This window comes from Capricornis sumatraensis, chromosome 20 (assembly GCF_032405125.1).
Source record: "Capricornis sumatraensis isolate serow.1 chromosome 20, serow.2, whole genome shotgun sequence".
NCBI lineage: Eukaryota > Metazoa > Chordata > Mammalia > Artiodactyla > Bovidae > Capricornis > Capricornis sumatraensis.
The window spans coordinates 56,302,803-56,324,578 of record NC_091088.1 but is presented as its reverse complement, the minus strand read 5'-3'; the positions used below and the strand labels follow the sequence as shown (position 1 = coordinate 56,324,578).

The following is a 21,776-nucleotide window of genomic DNA, read 5'->3' as shown; positions in this document are numbered from 1 at the left end:
CCAAGACCTTCACCACCAAGCCCAGAGGTTTAGTGCCCCCCAAGGTCAGTTCATTTTCCAGGCCTGGACTTGACCCATTCAGATGGGCTTAGGCCCTCTGGCCATGGATCCACTCAGGGCCAAGGATGTGGCCCTGAGGTGGCTGCGTGCAACGCTCAGATCACTGCGTCCAAAGGTCCAAAGTTTTTATTGTTTTGAATACATTCTCCAGCAGCCCCCAACTTCCCTCCCCACCCACCCTCCATCCCCAATACAGAATAAGGCTTGACCACAGACCCCCACCCCAGGGGCTCCAGCTGGGAGGCAGAGGGGGCTTCCAGTTTGGTTTCAGGGCACCCCTTTCCCCACCCGCCTGCCTATGGGGCAAGTCCTAGGAGCAGCTGGGGGGTGAAGGGGTTGGACTGGCACTGGGGTGGGGACCAGGAGAGGGATAGCAGGCACTTGTAGAGATTTGTGGCCTATGGGCGGCACCCCTCACCCTCCTCTGCCCCCAACCCCCCCCAACACGGAATTTTTGGTTCATCATAAAATGTCCCTCCCTCCTCTGCTGCAACCCTGTGGGGCTATGAGAAACCCAGGCACTCACGGCCCCTGGAGGGGCGGGGAAGGCAGGACTGGGGCTGAGGACAGCCGGGGATAGACAGGGAGAGAGGTACCAGAGGCAGAGGACAGGGAGGGAGACAGGCTTTACTTCCTAAACGATTGTGATAAAAAAGTTCCTGGGCTTTGAGGCCGGAGCCTCAGTTCAAATATAAATTCCCCAGAATGGAGGTGGCCCCCTTAACTCCCCCCTCCCTCCCACCCCCACCACTTTGCCTGGAGCTTAGAAACCCACAGGGAAAGGGGATGGCCCCCCACCCTGGGCACCCACCCACCCTCACCATTAAAAAAAAAAAAAAATTAAAAGTTTTATACAAAACATGGGGGACGGGAAAGAGGAGGCGGCGGAGCGAGCCTAAAAAGCTGCCCTCACCTCCAGGTAATGGGGGGGTTAAGGCAGCAAAAGAGGCATGGGGGTAGGGGGAATGGGGGTCCCCTGCCCACAGCCCTCAGGAATCTCGATGCTCCAGAGAGAGCTGGGCTGTAGCGTGCTGGAGGTCAGAACTCACCCGCCTTGGGGTGAGGGGCCCCCCAGCCTCCCCAGGCCCCTCCCCACGCACCTTCTTGTCCTCACCCTCATCCTCAAGGCCCCCAGCGGGGCCCCCACCCCCTTCAAGGCGACAGTCTTCACTCCAGCGGCGTTTAAAGCGCAGCTTGAGAGGCATGCACTGGGCAACCCCGGGCACCTCGCCCGGGTCGGGCTTTGGGGGTGCAGGCGGCACACGAGGCGTCTTGAACACCTCCCCATCTTCTTCGTCCTCGTCGCTGATGTCAGTCACCTCCACCTCCTCCGACTCGCCTTCGGAGATCGGTTCCACCTTGATCTGCGGTGGCGGTGGCGGTGGCGGCGGCGGGGCCAGCACCCCGGCACCCTCGGCCAGCCCGCCTGCACCGCCGAGGGCCAGGCCGCCGCCCTTATCAGCGCCCGCCGGGGCCTTCTCCCCAGCAGCCCGCTGCCGGCGTCCCAGGGGGGGCGGCTGGAGCTTAAACTTGAATGGAGAGGAGGAAGAGGAGGCTGAGGCCGAGGAGGGGACCGGTGGGGTCTCGGGGGCCACGGGCGGCAGCGGGCACTTGTCGGGGCGCTGCGGCTGTGGCACCACCAGCCCGGGGTAGTGCAGGAAGGCGCGGGGGCTGAGGTGGTAGTTGTAGACGCTTTGGGTGTGGGCCTGCAGGTACCGTTTCATGTCCTCGGGGCTGAAGGAGAAGTGGGAGCCTCCCCCCGAGCCGCTGGGGCCCCCGCCACCACTGGGGTACATGGGGCTCAGCGTGGGGGAGGGGGTGTAGGCCAGGTGGGTCGGGGTCATGGGCAGAGCCGGGGAGAGCTGCGGGGGCAGCAGGGAGCCAGGCCCGGCTAGAGGCGACACGGGGAAAGGGCTGAGGGGCTCAGGGCCACCCCGGGGCCGGGGGTAGACACGGAAGACACCAGGGTCATGGGGCAGGCGGGCCAGCGGGGGCCCACGAAAAGCACCCAGCTCCGGGGGGCCGGGCGGTCGGGCCCGGGGGTCCTCTCCCAGGGGCTCTTCGAGCTCTGACGTGCCATCACTACAGTCACTGACGGAGCCCCGGCCCAGGCGCCGGGCCACCACGGCCGAGAAGAGGGATGATGATGACGAAGAGCAGGCCGGCGGTGAGCGGGGGTCCTCGGTGGGAGACAGCACCTCGGAGGGCGTCGACGGAGGAAAGCGGAAGTGGCTGCCGCCTGTCGGCACTGGCGGGGCGCTCTGGGGCACCGCACCCCCTGACAGGAGAGGGAAGACGTGATGTCAAGCCCCCCCCACCACCCGCTCTGCCTCGCCTGGACATTCGGGTAGACCCTGCTCTCCCTCTAAGGCCGTACCCACCAGCCCTGGTACTCACCAGCCAAGCCCACGTCGATGAAAGGGTAATTAACCAGCACCAGTTTGTTGAAGTTGAACTTGTAGGTGAACCGTTTCCCCTTGGTCTTGTGCAGAATGCGTTTGTTGTAGTAATAGCTGGGGGTGCAGAAACACCGTTCACCAGAGGGTCAGTCACAGGGGACCTGAATCTAGAACCCAAACCTTGACCTGTATTAGTGCTGCTCGCAAAGGGTGACTGAGAAACGTGGGCCACATGGGAGGAATCAAGGTCCAGAGGGTGGGGACCAGTTCTCCCCTTAGTTCTGGGGCCAGACTACAGGCCACATCCATGACCACGTTCTCGCTTTGGTGTGACACGTGGGCTCAGAGGGGTTAGAACTTGGCCCGAGGTCACACAGCTACCATGTGGCACAGCCAGAAGTCAAACCCAGTGCCCACCCCCACGGGCCAGGGGGCTCCCAACTGGTGTGTTGGGTGGGGGGGGCTGTCCACGTCTGCCCCAGGGCCTCTGCCCTCCTCACCGCAGAGCCCGGCTCAGCTTGTCATAGTTCATCTGGGGCTTGCACTTGCGGACCCCCCAGAGCCGAGCCACCTCGTCGGGGTCCTTGATGACGAACTCCCCGTAGTCCCCCTGCCAGGCGATGACGCCCTGGTATTCCTCCTTCCGCAGCAGCTCCAGGATAAAGTGCCACAGCTGGATCTGCCTGGAGCCGGGGGACGACTCCGGCTTGTAGGCCCAGTCCGGGAAGGCAAAGCCTGGGGACGGGAGGCAGGAGAGCGGCCCCGGGTCAGGGCGCCGCGTCTGGGCCCTGGGGCCCATCCCAGGGTCCACCTCCTATCCCCGCCCTTACCATGGGGAAACCCGTCTCCCCTCGGCCAAGCCAAGACCTGGTTAGAGGGAGACAGTGCGTGTCTGTGTGTGTGAGGGGGGCTAGACAGGAGCTGGGGGGAGGGGAAGCTGGAGCCTGCTCCAGCGACACCGGGAGAAACAGGAAACCGTCGGCGGCGGGTCCCGGGGCCAGTGCCAGGGGGCCAGGCACCAGGCCAGGCCGGCGGGCAGGGCTGCCAGTGGGGGAGGGGCAGGAAGGGGCACACGTGGCCAGACGGGCTGGGGCTAGCCACCCCCAGCCCACCCTCACTCCCATTCAGGGTCAGTCATTACCACGCCCCTGCCCCCCCAACCTCCTCTGTTCCCCTCCTAGGAACATACACTGTCTCCCTCCCAAGACCTACCGGAGCCCTTACTCCCACCCTAGGCCCCCAAGAGGAGAAGGTTTTTTTTTTTTTTTCTTAAAAGGACCAGGAGGGGTGCGGTGGCTGGTTGACGATGAGGTCAGCGCTTGCACACACAGAGGCTTCTGTCTTCCCTGGAGAGTGAAACCCAGACTGTCTGAGAGAGCGCCCCCCCATCAAGCCCGGGACCCTCTGTGCTGCACTGCCCTACCCAGACCCGGGCACATGGACCCAACCTGGCTGGAGGGCCTCAACACTGACAGGCATCGCTCGCTGCAACCCATTCCCCCTTCTGCCTTCTCATCTTCAGCTTTTTCCCTGCCCACCTACCTACCCGCCCCCAGCATTAACCTTGGGTAGAGGTTGGTGGTGGGCTGGTATGTCCCTAGAGGGGGTGGGCAGCCTGAGTGGGGGGAGTTGGGGGGGCTGCGGTTGTTGTCATTTCCCAAACCCCCGGGTAATCAGGGGCCATCAATAATTCAGCACAAGGCAGCCGGTAATGGAGGGGTGGGAGGAGGGAAAAGGGAGGAAGAGAAGAAGGGGGGAGGCAGGACAGGAACCCTGGTGCCACTAGAGGGAGAAGGCCAAGGTGGACAGCTAAGGATGGGCGGGTCCCCAAGTCCCAGTCAGGCTGCAAGGGCCAGCCTTCTTCCATGGCCCTGGCTCAAACCCCAGCTGAAGACGGCACCACCCCAACCTGAGGCAACATGGAATCTCCCTGAAAGCCCCCACCCAAGTCTGGAATCCAACAGGGGAGCCTTCCCGATGGGGACGCTGGGGATCAGCAGCTCCTGGTCCCAAAGGGGCCACTCCCTCTAAATCAGAGCTGACTCTAAACCCTGACCCCTGGCCTTGGGCAGACTGAGATGGCCAGCATTCCCCACCTGGTCCCTGCCCCATTCAGAAATCCCAGCCTCCAGTCAGTCCCTCAGGGCTCCAGGGATATGACCACATGACCTCAGCTGGTCACAGACCCAGGGTCCTGTACCAGCAGTTCCTGCTCCATTCACAAGTGACAGTCCCTGACAGCACCTTCCACGGACCCCAACATCCACAGCCCCATCCCTCTCTTGGGAATCCAGGTGTTCACCCCTTGATCCTCACCCTGCTAGAGAACCAGGTCCGACAGTCTTGTTCAGGGCCCAGAGGCTCTTGGGAACCCAAGAGACCGCCTGCTTCATGTACCCGCCAACCTTCTCCAAAAAACTCCTGTCTCCCTTCATGGCACCAAGCTTCACGCCCCCGCCCCCGCCCCCAACAAGCCCCAATCTGGCTCTTGGACTCGGGGTGGGGGCCGAAGCCCCTGAGACATCAGTCTAGGGTTGGGAGGGTGTACTGATTTCCACCCTCCCCCCAAAATTAAAGCCACCCTTCCCAGCCCACCCGCCCCAGCCTCCTTGTCCCGGTAACCAGGCAACGTGTGTGCAGCGACAGTCCTGGGAGCGGGGGAGCAGGAGGCTAAAAATAAACTTTGCAGAAGAGAAGGAGTGAGAGAGACTACATGCAACACAAAGGGAACTCAGAAGGGAGGTGGGGGGCTCTGGAAAGGCCTCAGGCTGCATTCTAGGGGTTGACCCAGGCCCCCTTAGTTAAGCCCCCTCCCTGAACAACCGTGCCCCGGGGCCAGGACCCTGGCTCCCACTCATGGCAGGGACCCTCCGCATTCCCAGGCCAACCCCAAAGCCAGCTTTCCTCATCGGACACGGCATACATGAGGGCCTGTTCCCAGCTTTGGGGGGAGAAGGAAGATGGGGGGTGACGTCAGGGTGTCTCAATGGGGCTCTGTTCCCCAGGCTTTGGAGCCAGGAGCCAGGCACGGGCAAGGGGAGCATGTGTGAGTGTGTGTTGTGTATGAGTCCACGTGCTTAAAACAGGGAACCACCCGGCCTACACCAAGAAAGCCTGGGGATGCAGGACCTCTGGAGCACGGGGTGGGGGGGGGGGGGGGGGGCGGTATAGCGAGGCAGAGACAGAGCAGCTGACAGAAGAACTGAGGACATTGCCAGACAGGGTGGAGAAGAGGCAGCAGACAGGAAGGGCTGGGATGGCGGGGTCCCAGAAGACACACCTGGATCCCACACAGGCGGGGTAGGGAATCTCCCAGACAGACTGTGGAAACCTGGGGGTGGGGGCGGGCGCGGGTTGCAGAATTCTCGCGCACCCCTCAAATTCACCTTAACTGCCCAAACTTTTTTCAAAAGGACTATGGGGGTCGGAAGGGAGGAGCAGTGGTAGAGGAAGAACACGCCGGCCTCCTGGGGGGCCCCACCACCTCCCCCACTCCAGGCAGCCCTCGGTGGCGCCAGGGCCGGGAAGAAAACAGGAAGTGGGAAACAGCCGCGGCAGAGGAGAGTGGGGCCGGGAGAGAGGATCGGATGGAGGGGCGCGCAGCGGCCAGCCAGGAGGCAGATGGACCCATGGACCCATCGGGAGGCCAGAAGAGGCTCCCGCCCCTTCCCCCAGCCAGAGAACCCACACACGGCGCGGCCCCAAGACTGGGATGGGGGAGCGGCCCAGCCGGTCCCACCAGGCGAAGGCCCATAGCAGGGAGCGAAGACGAGGCGGGGTTGTCTAGGTCCCTCGGCCCCCTCCTCCGGCGAAGGGGAGGCTCCGGCTGCCCCCGAGGCCCAGCGGCCCTGGAGCCTTTAGGAGCCAGAGAGTATGTGGGACGCACGTGACTGACCCTACTGCACTCCGAGCCCCTGCCCACACCCAGCCCCCTCCTCGGCCCCCAATCCCCAGGCGCCCGAGCCCTGCTCGGAGCCCTTTAAGAGCCGCCCCCACCCGCCCAGCGAGGGGGGGCGGGATGGGTGGGCCGGTCGGGGCACACACCCGCACACAGGAGCCGTAGCCGCGGCCGCCGCCGGGGGAAGGAAACAAGTTTGAACAGCGGCGCCCGGCCCCCTTCCCCCTCCCCCGTCCCCGCCCCGGGCCGGATTCCGACGGGGCAGACGGGCAGGGGGCGGCTGGGACCCCTCCCCCAGCGCGCCCGGGCGCAAAGTCCAGCCTGGGAGAGCCCGGGGGCGGCGGGGGAGGGGAAGGGGGAAAGTCCGAGTGGGAGGGGGGGTTAATCCTGCTGCCCCCCGCCCGCCGACCGAGGGGGGGAGGGGAACCTTGGTCCCTTAAGGAGGAGCAAGTTGGCGGGGAAGAGGGGGGCGGAGGGAAGAGACGGCCGGTTGAAAGAGAAGAGCTGGATGAGGGAGGGGGAACGGGGGGGGGGAGCCTCCGCGTCCCCCCCACCTTCCCCACCCTCCTCAACCCCAGGTCCCCGGCGGCGAGGGAGGAGGGTTCCCAGGTCTCTCCGGAGCGACCTTAAAGCCGCGCGTTCTAAGGTCGGAAACAAAAAGTTCCTTTTTCGAACGTTCGGGCTGCGCTTTGGAACTTTGCGACTCGGAGCGGGCGGGGGAGCGAGGAGCCGGCGGAGACGGGCGGGGGAGGGGCGGCGCAGCCCGGACCCCGAGTCCCGGGCTCCCCACTCACGCCCTCCTCCTAGAGGCCATCCCATATCCCCCTCTAAGCCCGTGCGGGGCACGCATCGCGGTGAAGGTCACGGGCCGGACCGTGCAGCGCGGAACCGGGAATAGCGGGCCCTGTGGACAGCGCCCCCCCACACACACCCCGCACACGTCCCGGCCCCCGGAGTGCAACGTGACAGAGCGGCTGGGAGGAACCCAGCCACCCCCGTGATCCCGGGTGTCAGGGAGAGCCCAGGTTTTGGGGTCCAGGCAAGGAAAGAACCAGGACTCGCAGCACCCAACCACTGCGCCCAGAACCAGGAATTGGGGGCCCGGTGCACACCCCCGCTCGCACCGCAAGAAGCAACAGGTCTCGAGTGCTTGGGGGGTCCCCCGCAACTGGGGAACACTCGGGCTCCCCCAGAACCCTTCAGCCCCCCCAAAGTTTCTCCGCCTGGTTTCCCGGGGCAACAAGTCTCCCCCACACGTGCTGCCCCCGCCCCCACCTGTGTCCGCCGGGGTCTTCATGCTGGGGGGCCCGGGGCTAGGCGCCCCGACTCCGGGCCGCAGCTCCCAGCGCCCGCGCTGCCCCGTCCCGTCCCGAGCACGTCGGGCCGCCCTCGCCGATTCACCCGGCCTCGCCTCTCAGAGCCTCTCCCCTCCCCGCCGCCGCCTCCCGGGTTAATATCGCACTCCGGGGCCGGGACGCCCACGCCCCCCGGCCGGCGACGTCACCGCCGCGTCGCCATGGAGACACTGTGCCCGCCCCCTCCCAGCGCACTCACACAGACACACACAGGCACACATACATACACACGCGCGCGCAAGCACACACATACACACACACACACACACACACACTCGCCGGCGCGCTGCCACTGAGGACCGGCCGGCGCTAGGCTTAAAGGGGCCGCGCGACGGGGGAGGAGAGAAGGAGGAGCTGGGATAGGATGGGGTCCTGGGGGTCATGACCTTTCTCTGAGGCTCCAAGTCTGAAGATAACTTTTAAGTCCTCAGGATCCGCGACTTGCCGCCCCTCCTCCTCCTCCTCTCCTGCCCACTGCGGGGTCCACATTTTCTTTGGAAGCCTGTAAGAGGGGTTGGGGGATACCTTATGATGAGTGTCAGAAACTTTTGTGAGGAGTATAGACCTTTTCGGAAGAACCAGAACTTTCTCTGCAGGAGGCCGGGGGAGGGGCGGGGGGGGGCGTCGGGTCAAGACCTCAGGGGATGATCCAGACCACAGTTCCCAGGCTGGCCTTGCCATGCGCACCCCCTCCAACCCTGAGCCTGACTGGGGGCAGCTGTCCAGGGGTGGGGTGGAATGGGTGGGAAGCATTTCCCAGTGTCGGAAATGGGGAGGCGGCTGCCTCCTCCGCTCCTCCAGGGATAGGGTCTTGGCCTTCCAGATAGCCCCAGTCCCATCTGGGGAGGAAGTGACCAGAGAGAAAGCACGCAAGAGCCGCCCCCCCATCTGCGACTGCAGCTGTCTTGGGAACACGGCTGGCGCCGGAGGTACCCCCACTTCCACCGCCAGGGCAGGGGGGTTCCGGGGGTGGAGCCAGGATGCGAGGGGGTGGCCAAAGTCTGAACAAATGTGCTCCCCAGGGACACTAAGGGGTCGCCAGGAGAGAGGAAGGCAGGGCTTAAGGATGAAGGCCAGTGCGTAGGGATGTGTAAAGGCTGTTCTCTGCAGCTGGGAGGAATGGATGGAGCCTGAGGCTTTGGGAAACAGGAAATCAGCAATGATCAGATGGCCAACGGTAGAGGGCAAATAGCAGTTATATTCACAGGTTGATCCTGGAAACAATCTCAGAAAAGACTCTGAGGTACCAAAAGAGAGGAAAGGGGGTTGGGGAGGAGATGCTCAGAGAGAATGAAACCAAGATAGGGAGAAGTGAATAGAGAGGAAAGGACTGAAGGGTTAGGTTCTGGGTGCTTAGGGTTTCAAGCCCACCCTCCTTTGGTGGGTTCCTAGAGGCCTTAGGGCAGTCCCTAAGCAGTGCCTCAGAAGAAGTCTCAGGCCTCTTCCTCGGGGAGACCAGGGCCTCCCAGGAAGCATCACCCCCTTGGGGAATTATGTAACCTTGCCTATGGACAGTGCAGCTCCCCCACGGATATTGTAACCCTCTGGGAGCAGTGTGGTCCAGCAATAATAACCATCATCATTGTTATCATAACAGCTCCCGAATTGCTAACGTTCATGATGTGCCAGGCGCTGGGCCAAGCGTTGTCGGGACATCTTCTCATTGAAGCCTCACAAAACCCCAAAGAAGGGAATTCCTATTATTAGCCCCATTTACAGATTAATGAAGCAAGGCTCAGAAACTGTCAGAGCCAGGATTCAAATCCAGTCTATCCAATTCAAAATCACCACCCTTAACCAGTATAGTTTATTATGTCTTTTACTGCCCCACCCCTCAGAAAAAGATAATGCCAAGTTTAAAAGATAATAGATCCAAACTACAGCCTCAGAGACCTCTATACTCCCACCAGAAGACAGAGACCAGGGTGGCAACCCAAACTGCTATTTCCTGTATGTGAGAGAGATTGTATAGAGCAAGTGAATTGATCTTTTTAAGCCTCAGCTTCATCATCTGTAAAATGGGGGTATTAATGATTAGGTTATTATGAGAAATCAGAGATTTGAGATAAGTAGGCAATAAATACTGGTGATAATTAGCAGAAGTGAGCAGCATAACCTGTAGACAATGTAAGCCTAGAGAGTCCAACTGTAGGCAGCAAACACACAAGCATGGACAGTGAAATTGCCTGTTAATGGCAGAATTCTACCCTGACTCAGCTGAATAATTCAATCCCACAATTTCTGTGAAACACAGTCATGGATGGTGGGCGTGCCTCAGGGGAGACTTTCAACCATCCACAGAGAATGGGAACCGCTGATGAAAATGACATGTCCACAGATATTATAACACGACTGCACCATGGAAGTGTGGACTGTGTTGGATAGTTCAGTTGCCTTGTGAACACTGGAAACCACCCCCAGGAATGGTGAACCCCACAATTACTGTGTGAAACACCCAGAGGTTGTGAACTTGTGATGAGAGCTCTCACTGCTGGTCAATCCTTGAAGACGTACTGTGCAACCAAGACCATGTGAACTCCAGTGGACAAGGATCCAACCCCTCCCCCGACTCTCCCCAGAAAGCCTTCACAAATGCCCCTGAGGCTGGGAAAAAGCACAGCCTCTCCCAGACCTCAGAGGTGCCCAGGATGAACAGGGTAACGCTCCGTGGAGAAAACACCTCTGTCTGGACAGTGAGGAGACACCCCACTCCCGTGGACCTAGTAGTTCCTGTTCCAGTTTACTGTCCTGATGCAGATAAAACAGTTATCCTGTTGTTGTCAGGCAAAGGCATGGACAGAACCTACAGAACCTACCCCTACAGAAGTCACAACCCTTCACAGAGTCACGCCTGGAAAGGAGACCGTGTGGACGATAAAAATCATAATCATCGCCCACCCATCGCCCCTATGAACAGTGACGAACCACCACTACTCTGTGAACATTGCCATTCCCTTGGAAATAGCGGGCCCCACCCACACTGTTTAGAGCAGCGGTACCCAACCTTTTTGGCACCAGGGACGGGTTTCATGAAAGACAATTTTTTCCATGGATGAGGGAGAGGGGGATGGTTTCGGAATGATTAAAGCGTATTACATTTATTGGGCACTTTTTTGTGTGATTATTACATCAGCTTCTAGATCATCAGGCATTAGACGGATCTCAGAGGTAGGAGACCCCTGATTTAGAGAGTGAAGCCACCTAAACTGTGTAGCCATTGCCAGACAGAAAATGTAACCCCATTAGATTATCACCCATGCTGGTCTCTCTGATTTGAAATGCCGAAGGACTCGAGGACTCAGTCCTAGGTCCTCTTCTCTTCTCCATCTATGTCCATGCCTTTGCCTTTGTCCATGCCTTTGTCCATTCCTTTGACAATCTCCACCAGGCCCATGGTTTTATACACTATATGCTATGCTGATTACACCCAAATTTCTGTCTCCATCTCAGGACTCTACCCCAAACGCCAGTCTCACACATTGAACCACCTCATCGGTATCTCCATTTAGATTTCTCAAGTTTTCCAAGTAAAAAAGATCTCTTAGAGCACCCCCATGGAGAAGGCAATGGCACCCCACTCCAGTACTCTTGGCTGGAAAAACCCGTGGACGGAGGAACCTGGTGGGCTGCAGTCCGTGGATTGCTAAGAGTCATACCTGACTGAGCGACTTCACTTTCAGGTTTCACTTTCATGCATTGGAGAAGGAAATGGCAACCCACTCCAGTGTTCTTGCCTGGAGAATCCCAGGGACGGGGGAGCCTGGTGGGCTGCCGTCTATGGGGTCGCACAGTCAGACAACTGAAGCGACTTAACAGTAGCAGCAAAGCACCCCCAAAGTGACCTCACCCCCAATCTTCCCCATCTCTGGAAATTGCAGCACCGTTTTCCTGGTTGCACAGGTAGAATACCTCGGGGTCATCCTTGACTCCTTTCTCTTCTCTGACATCCAGTCTGAAGGGAACTCCTCCCATCAGGTCTTCCTTCAGCTTTTTCAGACTCAGTCACCCTCCCCCCACACACATCCCCCACCATCTCCCTGGTCTGGTGACTCCTCACTGGTCTCCCTGCTGCCTCGTCCCCATAGTCTGTGCTCCACTGGCAGGTGGAAGTGCTCCAGTCAACCAAATGACATCCCTTCACTGCCCCAAACCCTCCATCAGCCCCTCCACTCCCTGGGAGGCTTTAACAACTCCTTGCCTGCAATGCCCTTTTCCCCTCCTGACCTCACTTCCCACCTTCCCCACTTCATTTTTCCTCCAAGTGAGCTCCAGCCTCTTTGCTATTTCTTGAATTTGCCAGGCATATTCCTCCCTTGGGGATTTTGCCCATGCTCTTCTATCTGCTTTGAGGGCTCTTCCACCAGAAGTCTGCATAGCTCTGCCCCTCATTCCCTTCAGGTTTCTATGCCAAAACCACCTTCTCAAGAGTTCCCTGGTGGTCCAGTGTTTAGGACTCTGAGCTTTCACTGCTGAGGACGAGTCAGGGAACTAAGATCCTGCAACTCGCACAGCATGGCCAAAAATTTTTAAATAAAACTAAAAATATTAAAAAACAAACACCATCTTCCCAGTACTAGGCCTGACCACTACATAGATATACATACATAACTATCTGTGTGTGTGCACTCAGCTGTGTCCGACTCTGCGACCCCATGGACTGTGGCCCACCAAGCTCCTCTGTCCATGGGATTTTTCCAGGCAAGAACACTGAAGTGGGTTGCCACTTCCTACTCCGGAGGATCTTCCTGATCCAGGCATTGAATCTGCACCTCTTGCATCTTCTGCGCTAGCAGACAAATTCTTTACCACTAGCGCCCCCTGGGAAACCCAGATATATACCTATATGTATGTCTATATGCTTTGGCCACACTGTGTGGCATGGAGATCTCAGTTGTCCCACAAGGGATTGAACCCACTCCCCTTGCACTGGAAGCATGGATTCTCAACCACTAAGCTGCCAGGGAAGTCCCTGACCACTATTATATTGGAGGCCCCTTCCCAGACCCTGTGGGTTCCTTTTATTTTTTTGCTGTACCATCCGGTATGTGAGATCTTATTTCCCCCACCAGGGATCAACGCGCACCCCCCTGCACGGGAAGCACAAAGTCTTAAGCCAGTGCCTAGACCAAGGTCCGTCATAGAGCTGTTGTTCAGTTGCCAAATCATGTCCAGCTCTTTCCGACCTCATAGACTATAGCAGGTCAGGCTCCTCTGTCCTCCACTGTGTCCTGGAGTTTGCTTAAATTCATGTCCATTGAGTCGGTGATGCTGTCTAACCATCTCATCCTCTGTCATCCCCTTCTCCTTTTGCCTTCAATCTTTCCCAGCATCAGGGTCTTTTCAAGCGAGTCAGCTCTTCGCATCAGCTGGCCAAAGTGTTAGAGCTCCAGCTTCAGCATCAGTCCTTCCAATGAATATTCAGAATTGATTTCCTTTAGAATGGACTGGTTTGATCTCCTTGCTGTCCAAGGGACTCTCAAGAGTCTCCTCCAACACCACAATTCAAAAGCATCAAATCTTTGGTGCTCAGCCTTCTTTATGATCCAACTCTCACATGTGTACATGACTATTGGAAAAATCATAGCTTTAACTGTACAGACCTTTGTCGGCAAAGTGATGTCTCTGCTTTTTAATACATTGTCTTGGCTTGTCATAGTTTTCCTTCCAAGGAGTAAGCATCTGTTAATTTCATGGCTGTGGTCACCGTTAAAGAGTAGGCTGTAGCCATAGATAGCGTAGGCTGTAGTCATAGAGTAGGCTGGTAATATGTACTTGCTGAAGTGAACTGAGTCCGAAAACAGATGGGATGAGGTGACAGTCAGAACCCATACAGAGTGTCTGTGACGGATGTAAAGCACATATACAGTATGACTGTTGCGTAGACAGTGTAGAGCCCCAATAAACATTGTAATGCTCAGAAACAGTATGAACTCCAGTTTAAACAGCATGACCCTTGTTAGCCTTGTCCAGATACGCTCACCTTCATAAAGTGATGCGAACTCCATTCGAACTACTCCATCCAAACTTTGTAAACAGGGTGGATCCATATAGCAGGGCAACCTACATAAATGGTATAAACCCCACGGAGACAGTATAACCCTCATAAACAGTGTGAGCCCCGTACAGATGGTAAGGAAACAAATAAACCAGGTGTACTGCGTACAAATGACTTGTTTCCTCTTCAGTGTGCGCTGCCACAGAGGCAGCATCACCTGCTTAACATGGTGTGAATTCCTCTAGCAGTAGGGTCAGTTCCCACCCCGGGGTAAACCTCACATGTATGGTGCAGGTAAGCATGTAGACAGGGTCACCTCAAGCAGCAGCAGGAGTCTTCATGTGAACAGTGTGGCCCCATAGTATGGCCTCAGGCAGTGTAACCTACCACGTGTCCCCATGTGGAAAATGCCACGGCTCAGGCGAACCACTCTGTGGACAGTGTAGGCTCAACCCTGCTGGCTCAGATGGTAAAGAATGTGCCTGCAATGCAGGAGACCCGGGTTCCATCCCTGGGCTGGGAGGATCCCCTGGAGAAGGGAATGGCTGCCCATTCCAGTATTCTTGCTTGGAAAATCCCAAGGACAGAGGAACCCAGTGGGGAGCCCATGGGGTGGCAAAGAATCAGACATGACTGAGTGACTAACACACAACCAACAGGTGCAGTAAACACCAATGTCACTGTCGGGTTTTTAAAACATATTTATGTGTTTGGCTCTGCAGGGTCTTAGTTGTAGCCTGTGGAATCTTTGATCTTCTTTGAAGTATGTGAGATCTTTAGTTGCAGCATGCAGGATCTAGTTCCCTGGCCAGGGACTGAGTATGGTCCCCTGCCCTGGGAGCACCAAATCCTAGCCACTGAACCACCAGGGAAGTCCCATCACTGTCAGTCTTACCAAGTCATAGATAATGTAACCCTCTCCCACAGACAGGTGGAAACTCCCTATTCCATTCAAACCCTCTGGGCTCAAATAGAGGTGGCCGAATACATCTGGCAAATAAGATATAAGACATATGGATAGAGAGGGGCTTCCACAAAAGCTGTTAAAAGACTCAGTGTCAACCCCCTACACCCCATATCCCTGCTTGGAACTTGGAGCCAATGGCAAGAGCTTCAGCAGACACTGAGGTAGAGGAACTAAGTGTGACTGAAAAGACAGCAAGGTGATTCTATCTCTTCAGAGGAAAGAGAAAAACACCTCCCTATTTTGTTTAAGCCACTGTTGGTTGGATTTCTATTGCTTGTGTCTGGACTTAAATCTAACCGATAATAGTTCTTTTTAAAAAATTCAATAAAGTTGAAAGACGATTAACATTTAAAAACCCCTCTGGGCTTTTGTAATTTTCATGTGTGTGCGCATGCGCTCAGTTGCTCAGTCATGTCTGACTCTTTGTGATCCCGATGGACTATAGCTGCCAGGTTCCTCTGTCCATGGGATTCTCCAGGCAAGGATATTGGAATTGCCATTTCCTCTTCCAGGGGATCTTCCCAACTTAGGGATCGAACCCATGTCTCTTGCATCTCCTGCATTGACAGGTGGATTCTTTACACCTGCACCCCCTTGGAAGCCTGTGTAATTTTCATACAACTTCACACATCCTCCCAAGCCTGAAAGTCTTAACTCTCCAGTAAAATTTACCCAACTCCCCTTCAACACAAGGTGTTATGACTTGTGTTGACTGTATGACTCCTTAAGGTGTGGTGTAACCCATCACCGAGAATAGGCCCCAAATAAAGGCCAAGAAATGATGAATTCTTTACAAAACTTTTTTATTTGGCTGCACCAGTCTCAGTTGCAGTACGTGGGATCTTTTTTTAGTTGTAGCACGTGGAATCTTTAGGGGCAGGATGCACATGTGGGATCTAGTTCCCAGATCAGGGATTGAACCCTGGGCCCCCTGCATTGGGAGCATGGAGTCTTAGCCACTGAACCAGCAGGGAATTCCTGAAAAGCAGGGACTCCCAGAGTCTAGTGCAGGACAGAGCACATAAAAAATCACTGCTCCCATTTACTGAGCACTTATTATACGCAAGGCCCTAGACTCACCATCTCGTTTCATCCTCAGCTCAACCTAATGAGATAGATACTTGAATGATTCCCATTTTTCAGATTAGGAGAGTGAGACTTGAGAGAGGTTCCAGGCCCAAGGCTGCACAGCTAAAAATCGTTACAAAGGGACCTCAAGCACTACACCATAACGCCTCCTGATGGATTGATAAATGCCCCTCAGATACGCTGCACCCTGGAATTTTTTCAGAAAGCACTACCACAGCACCCCCACAACACACACAAACTATGGACAAAGTTACCAGTAAGGCTGTGACAACATAAACTCTTCAGTTGGTGACAAGTTCCTTCTGAATACTACTACTCACCACAGTAGTTAATATGTTTAAAATTAATTAATTTATGTTTGGTTGGGCTGGGTCTTCATTGCTGTGCACAGGCTTTCTCCAGTTGCTGTGAGCAGGGGCTACTCTTCCGTGTGAAGTACAGGCTTCTCACTGTGGTGGCTTCTCTTGTGGTGGCGAAGCACAGGTTCTAAGCCCACGGGCTTCAGGAGAGGCAGTACATGGCTCAATAGCTGTGGCACTCCACAGCCTGCGGAATCTTCCAGCAGATGAAATCTTCCCTCACCAGGGATTGATTCCATGTCCCCTGCATTGGCAGGTGGATTCTTAGCCACTGCACCACCAGGGAAGTCTAATACTTGACATTTCTGAGGATTTACCCTCAAAAGACATGAGGAGACAAAAAAATACTTGACACATCCTTTTTTTAAAAAAATATTTATTTATTTGGCTATATCAGGTTTTAGTTTCAGCTTTGCACATCTTAATTCTTTACATTTTTGTAGCAACCCTATGCCATAGGATTGAAAAAAAAAATTATCCTGTAACAGATGTAGCCACTGAGGCACAAGGAATTCATGACTTGCCCAAGGTCATACAGCTGGGAAGAAGCCCAGCTCAGTTCCTCCCTGAGCAACCTGGCTAAGCCTGTGTTATCTCACTTCCTGTAGCACCACTTCCCCCAGCTCCACATGACAGTGGAATTTTGATGAACTGTGTAACTAAGTTAACGACATTTTACGTAATTCTTCCAGGGACATGTGAAATAGGCCTTGGACTGTGTGAACTGTCACAGACGGGTCTCCTCTATGCATGGTGTAACTAGAATAAGCAGTGGGGGGTTCCTCTGTGGACATTAAAAACACACCACATTCAGAGACAGTCTTGAACAGACAGTTGATGTTGTTAAGCAGTCGCTGAGTCCTGTCCAACTCTTTGTGACCCCATGGACTGTAGCCCACCAGGCTCCTCCGTCCGCGGAATTTTCCCAGCAAGAATACTGGAGTGGATTGTCATTTCCTTCCTTCTTTCCAGGGGATCTTCCTGACCCAGGGATGGAATGTTCGTCTCCTGCAAGTGGGTTGGTTCTTCACCACTGAGCCACCTGGGAAGCCTGGGCAGGAGAGAACCCCTGTCACTGTAGCATTATGCTCCCTAGGCAGGGTGAATTTCTTTGTGGAGACTGCAGAGCTCATTGAGTCTAATTCTCCCTCATGCCTGATACAGATTGACTGTGGAGCATGAAACACCATCCCAATCAATGGAAATCCTCCCCTCCCCAACACCACGAAAGCTCCCAATGGGCTATGTAAACTTTGGCCCAATATGCACCTCCCCATGGACAGTATACTTAATCTCTTTCATATCTGTGACAAAGTTAACACAGACAGTGAACATCACTAAGCATGGGGAACTTTCTGTGGCTTCTGTGAACACCTGTGGGACAGCATGAACCATTTTCCAAGGGTCTACCTAAATGTGCTGTGGGAACTCTCTGATGAATATAAGTTTGTTCAGACCCACCCATACTCAGCTATGCAGATGACACCACCCTTTTGGCAGAAAGTGAAGAAGAACTAAAGAGCCTCTTGAAAGTGAAAAGAGGAGAGTGAAAAAGTTGGCTTAAAGCTCAACATTCAGAAAACTAAGATCATTGCATCTGGTCCCATCACTTCACGGCAAATAGATGGGGAAACAGTGGACACAATGGCTGACTTTATTTTTCTGGGCTCCAAAATCACTGCAGATGGTGATTGCAGCTATGAAATTAAAAGACGTTTACTCCTTGGAATGAAAGTTATGACCAAGCTAGATAGCATATTAAAAAGCAGAGACATTACTTTGTCAACAAAGGTCCTTCTACTCAAGGCTATGGTTTTTCCAGTGGTCATGTATGGATGTGAGAGTTGGACTATAAAGAAAGCTGAGTGCCGAAGAATTGAAGCTTTTGAACTGTGGTGTTGGAGAAGACTCTTGAGAGTCCCTTGGACTGCAAGGAGATCCAACCAGTCTATCCTAAGGGAGATCAGCCCTGGGTGTTCATTGGAAGGACTAATGTTGAAGCTGAAACTCCAGTACTTTTGGCCACCTGATGTGAAGAGTTGACTCATTTGAAAAGACCCTGATGCTGGGAAAGATTTGAGGGCATGAGGAGAAGGGGACAACAGAGGATGAGATGGTTGAATGGCATCACCGACTCAATAGACATGGGTTTGGGTGGACTCTGGGAGTTGGTGATGGACAAGGAAGCCTGGCATGCTGCGGTTCATGGCGTTGCAAAGAGTCGGACGTGACTGAGCAACTGAACTGAGCTAATGTCTACCCCATGGGCATAGTATAAACAGCTCTGTAAAATTTCCCTCAACTCAGGGCCGACTCAATCTGGGCCTACTCAGTATGGGCCCACTCAATATGGAAGTGCAAACTCTCTTTTAGAATAATATTAAAATAGCAGTAATAATATGACAGTATAAGGCAGTATAAGTCATAACATAATATAGTGTGTTCAGTTGCTAACCTGCCTCTGACTCTTTGCAGCCCCATGGACTGTAGCCCGCCAGGCTCCTCTGTTCATGGGATATTCCGAGAATACTGGAGTGTGTTGCCATTCCCTTCTCCAGGGGATCTTCCTGACCCAGGGACTGAACTCATATCTCCTGCATTGGCAGGCAGACTCTTTACCACTGAGCCACCTGGGAAACCCTGTAATATAATAGCATAAGAAATAGTGTAAGATTTCTTCCCAGTGTGAACTTCTTGCAGGCAGTGAAATTTCTGCCACTCTCAAGGGAAATCTGTGGACAGCTGATGTGAATCTCATGGATAATGTCAATTTCCTTCATACTCAGTGAATCCCACTGGACAACTGCGATTTCCCTATAGCTCAAAGTGAACTGACCATGTCACAATATACTCTCTCACTTGTAGTGTGAATGTTATAGGCATACGGCCCTGCAATAGTCTGGGTGCATTTTCTTCATATCTGGTGTGAACCCCGTATCTGGGCAGCAGGAATCTACTACCAACAGGGCATATCCTTCTCCTCCCAACCCCAGTGTGATCCCTCCCCCCAGCAGGTGTGAACACCTACAAAGCGTAAGCTCTTCACGGAAGGCAGTGATGCTCCATGAAGGGCTGTATTTCCCCATCTCAAGTCTTCCTCTCACCCCACGGCCAGGGGCGCTATCAGAAAACTGAGCCGCCCTAAATGTCAAAGTCTTGGGGAAGGTGGCCTGTCCCCAGGGTCACCAAGCCCCAGGCCACGCGCGGGGACAACTCCGTACCGCGCGCCACCACACAAGCGCTAGTTCTCTACCCTCCCGATGGCAACAGGGCTTTCCGCGGGGCCGCGCCAGACTTTCTGAGACTGTTGATTGGTTGTAGTCGCGGCCACCCGGCAGCCAATCAAATGGGGGAAAGGTGACATCACTTATGCTCCTTCCCTCCCCCCACAAACTTCCCTACTCCCAGCTACCGGCAGCAACAACCACATGGGGGAGGGGTAAGAGAGTAGAACCCGGTGAGGTCATTGCACCGCCCCGACCGCTGCTGATTGGGTACGGGGCTCGAGGGTGGCGGTTGGCTGCTCCTCGCACCTCCCCCTTGAGCCGCTACCGCCGCCACTGAGAGGAGCCAGCAGCGACGCCAGAGCCGGGAATCCGGGTGAGTCGGGGCCCTGGGTCTAAGATGCTCCTGGCGTCCAGTGAGACTCACGAGGAACTGCCCTTTCGACTTTTTCTCCTCTCACGGGTTCTTCAGAGCTCCAGGCACTCTGTCACATGGGAGTTGTAGTCTGCCATGTACTGTCGACTATGGGCCAGAGACGTAAGAAGACTATCATTCCCAGCAGGAATTGCGACCAGCCGGTCAACAAACGCTCAGGCCACGCCTTCCAAGACTGCTCATTGGAGAGCCGGTCCCTTAGCCCCGCCTTCTTGCACTTCATTGGCTACTGTCCTTCATAGAGGCTGGGTTCCGGCCTAGAGTGTAAGACGACTGGGTACTGTATTCGTCATTCTGAACTAAGACGGACTACGATTGGTCGACGTTGATGTCCATCACTTGTTGTAGGGCAGGACCCTAGGCTGATCGGGCGGTCGTAGGCTCAGGTTGGTGTCGGTCCCAGAGGGAGGCCGATCTTGGACTTTGGCCCCTCCCCCTCGCGCTGCCGGGTGGGCACGATTGGCTGTGGCAAGCGTCGCTCGTCATTGAGAGGCGGAGCCGACCAGGCTCTGAGTATCTATTGGTCTAGGACGGCGCCGGTCAGCGGGGTTGTGGCCGCTGATTGGCTGACTGCTCCAGCTGTTGCAGGTCCATTCACCATTTTGTGTGTTGGAGTAAAAAAAAAAGGGAGAATCGAGAGGGAGAGCCGGAGGGGGGGCGGGGAGGGACCGGACCGGACCGAGCCGGGGCCACGGCCCCCCGCCCCGAAACCCCGCTGAGCCCGAGGTGAGGGGCGGGGCCAGGGCTGACACAGGCAGGGGGGATTTGGGGTGCTGGGGGCCGAGAGGGGACAGGTGGCAGGGACGGGGAAGGGGTACAGGGGAAAAGGGGTGAGTGGGATGATGGGAAGGTGGGACAGAGTAGAGGAAGTGGTGAGGAGAAGGAGTGACAGAAAAAGGGTGACAAGGAGGGGGTGGTGGGCAGAGACTTGGTAACAGGAATGGAGGGGTGACAGGTCTAGATCAGGGTGACAGGGATAGAGAGGGGACAGAGTTGGAGGGGGTGACAAGGAGAGGTGATGGGGAGAGAAGGTGACAGGTCCAGAGATGGCTGACATGAGAGTGACTGGGAGGAGGGGGTGACAGAGATAGATGAGGGTGACAAGGAGGGAGTGACAGAGGAGGGGGCCTAGGGCCTGTGAAGAGAGAGGTGGAGATAGAGATGGTGACAGGATGGGAAAGAGAGTGGCAGAGACGCTGGTGTCAGGAGGCCTGATGGGAGCAGAGGACGTGAGACCCTGAGAAGCCTAGGCCAGCCCGGGCTTCAGGAGTTACTGCTTAGATTCTGAGGGAGGTGAGGGCCCAAGAGGGCCTTGGGTGGGAGTTATCCTGAGAGGGTGGACAGGAAAAGAGTAGGCCCCAGGGGAAAAAAAGAGGCTTGGTTTCTGGTGTGAAGAACTTGGACCAGGCAGTGTGGTTGTAGGCCCTGGGTGGGGTATGCAAAGGTTTGTGTTGGGCCCGGTCTCAGTGCCCAGGACGGTGGCCCAGCGGGTCAGTGGGAAAAGGTGGTGGTGGCTGTCCAACTCCTGGATACTTGGGTGCCTGCCCCATTGTGAGAAGCCCCGGGGCCCCCAGCCTCTGCCCGAGAGGACCCCAGGATTGTCTCAGAGAAGGGGCAGCCTGGGACTGCAGGCTCCTAAGCAGCAGCAGGCCCCAAGTGGGAGAGCATGAGGTCGGGGTCCCGTGGGAGCCTGAAGGCTGAGTCAGGGGTGCCTCGGATCTTCTTTGGCTTATGGTCCTGGGTCCCCCAACCCTGCCGGGGGCCCCCTTTTTGGCCTCTCAGGTTCTTTTAGTCACTTCAGAGTGAAGTTTTTTCCCTTCTCTTCTCTCAGGGCAGCCTGAAAGGGGGCGGGCAGTAATGACTGTTCAGGAAGTGGGTGAGGTTGGCCTGCTGGGCTTGTCCTGCTGTCTTTGACCTTCTCCCACTTACCCCCACCTGGAGTCCGAGGGCATATTTGGGGACCAGGGGGGCCTAGTCAGCTCAGCCACCCTGCC

The 21,776-nt window shown here is 55.8% G+C and overlaps 1 protein-coding gene across 1 annotated transcript; it reads right to left on the bottom strand.

Moving 5' to 3' along the window:
- Window positions 1–1,049: 1,049 nt before the first annotated feature.
- ERF (ETS2 repressor factor) lies at window positions 1,050–7,764 on the bottom strand. Its single transcript, XM_068993240.1, has 4 exons — window positions 7,633–7,764; window positions 2,960–3,194; window positions 2,458–2,573; window positions 1,050–2,338 (listed from the first exon to the last, which is right to left on the bottom strand). Exons 1-4 carry the CDS (start codon window positions 7,652–7,654, stop codon window positions 1,050–1,052), a joined length of 1,662 nt encoding a protein of 553 aa, XP_068849341.1. The 5' UTR covers window positions 7,655–7,764.
- Between the last annotated feature and the right edge of the window lie 14,012 nt (window positions 7,765–21,776).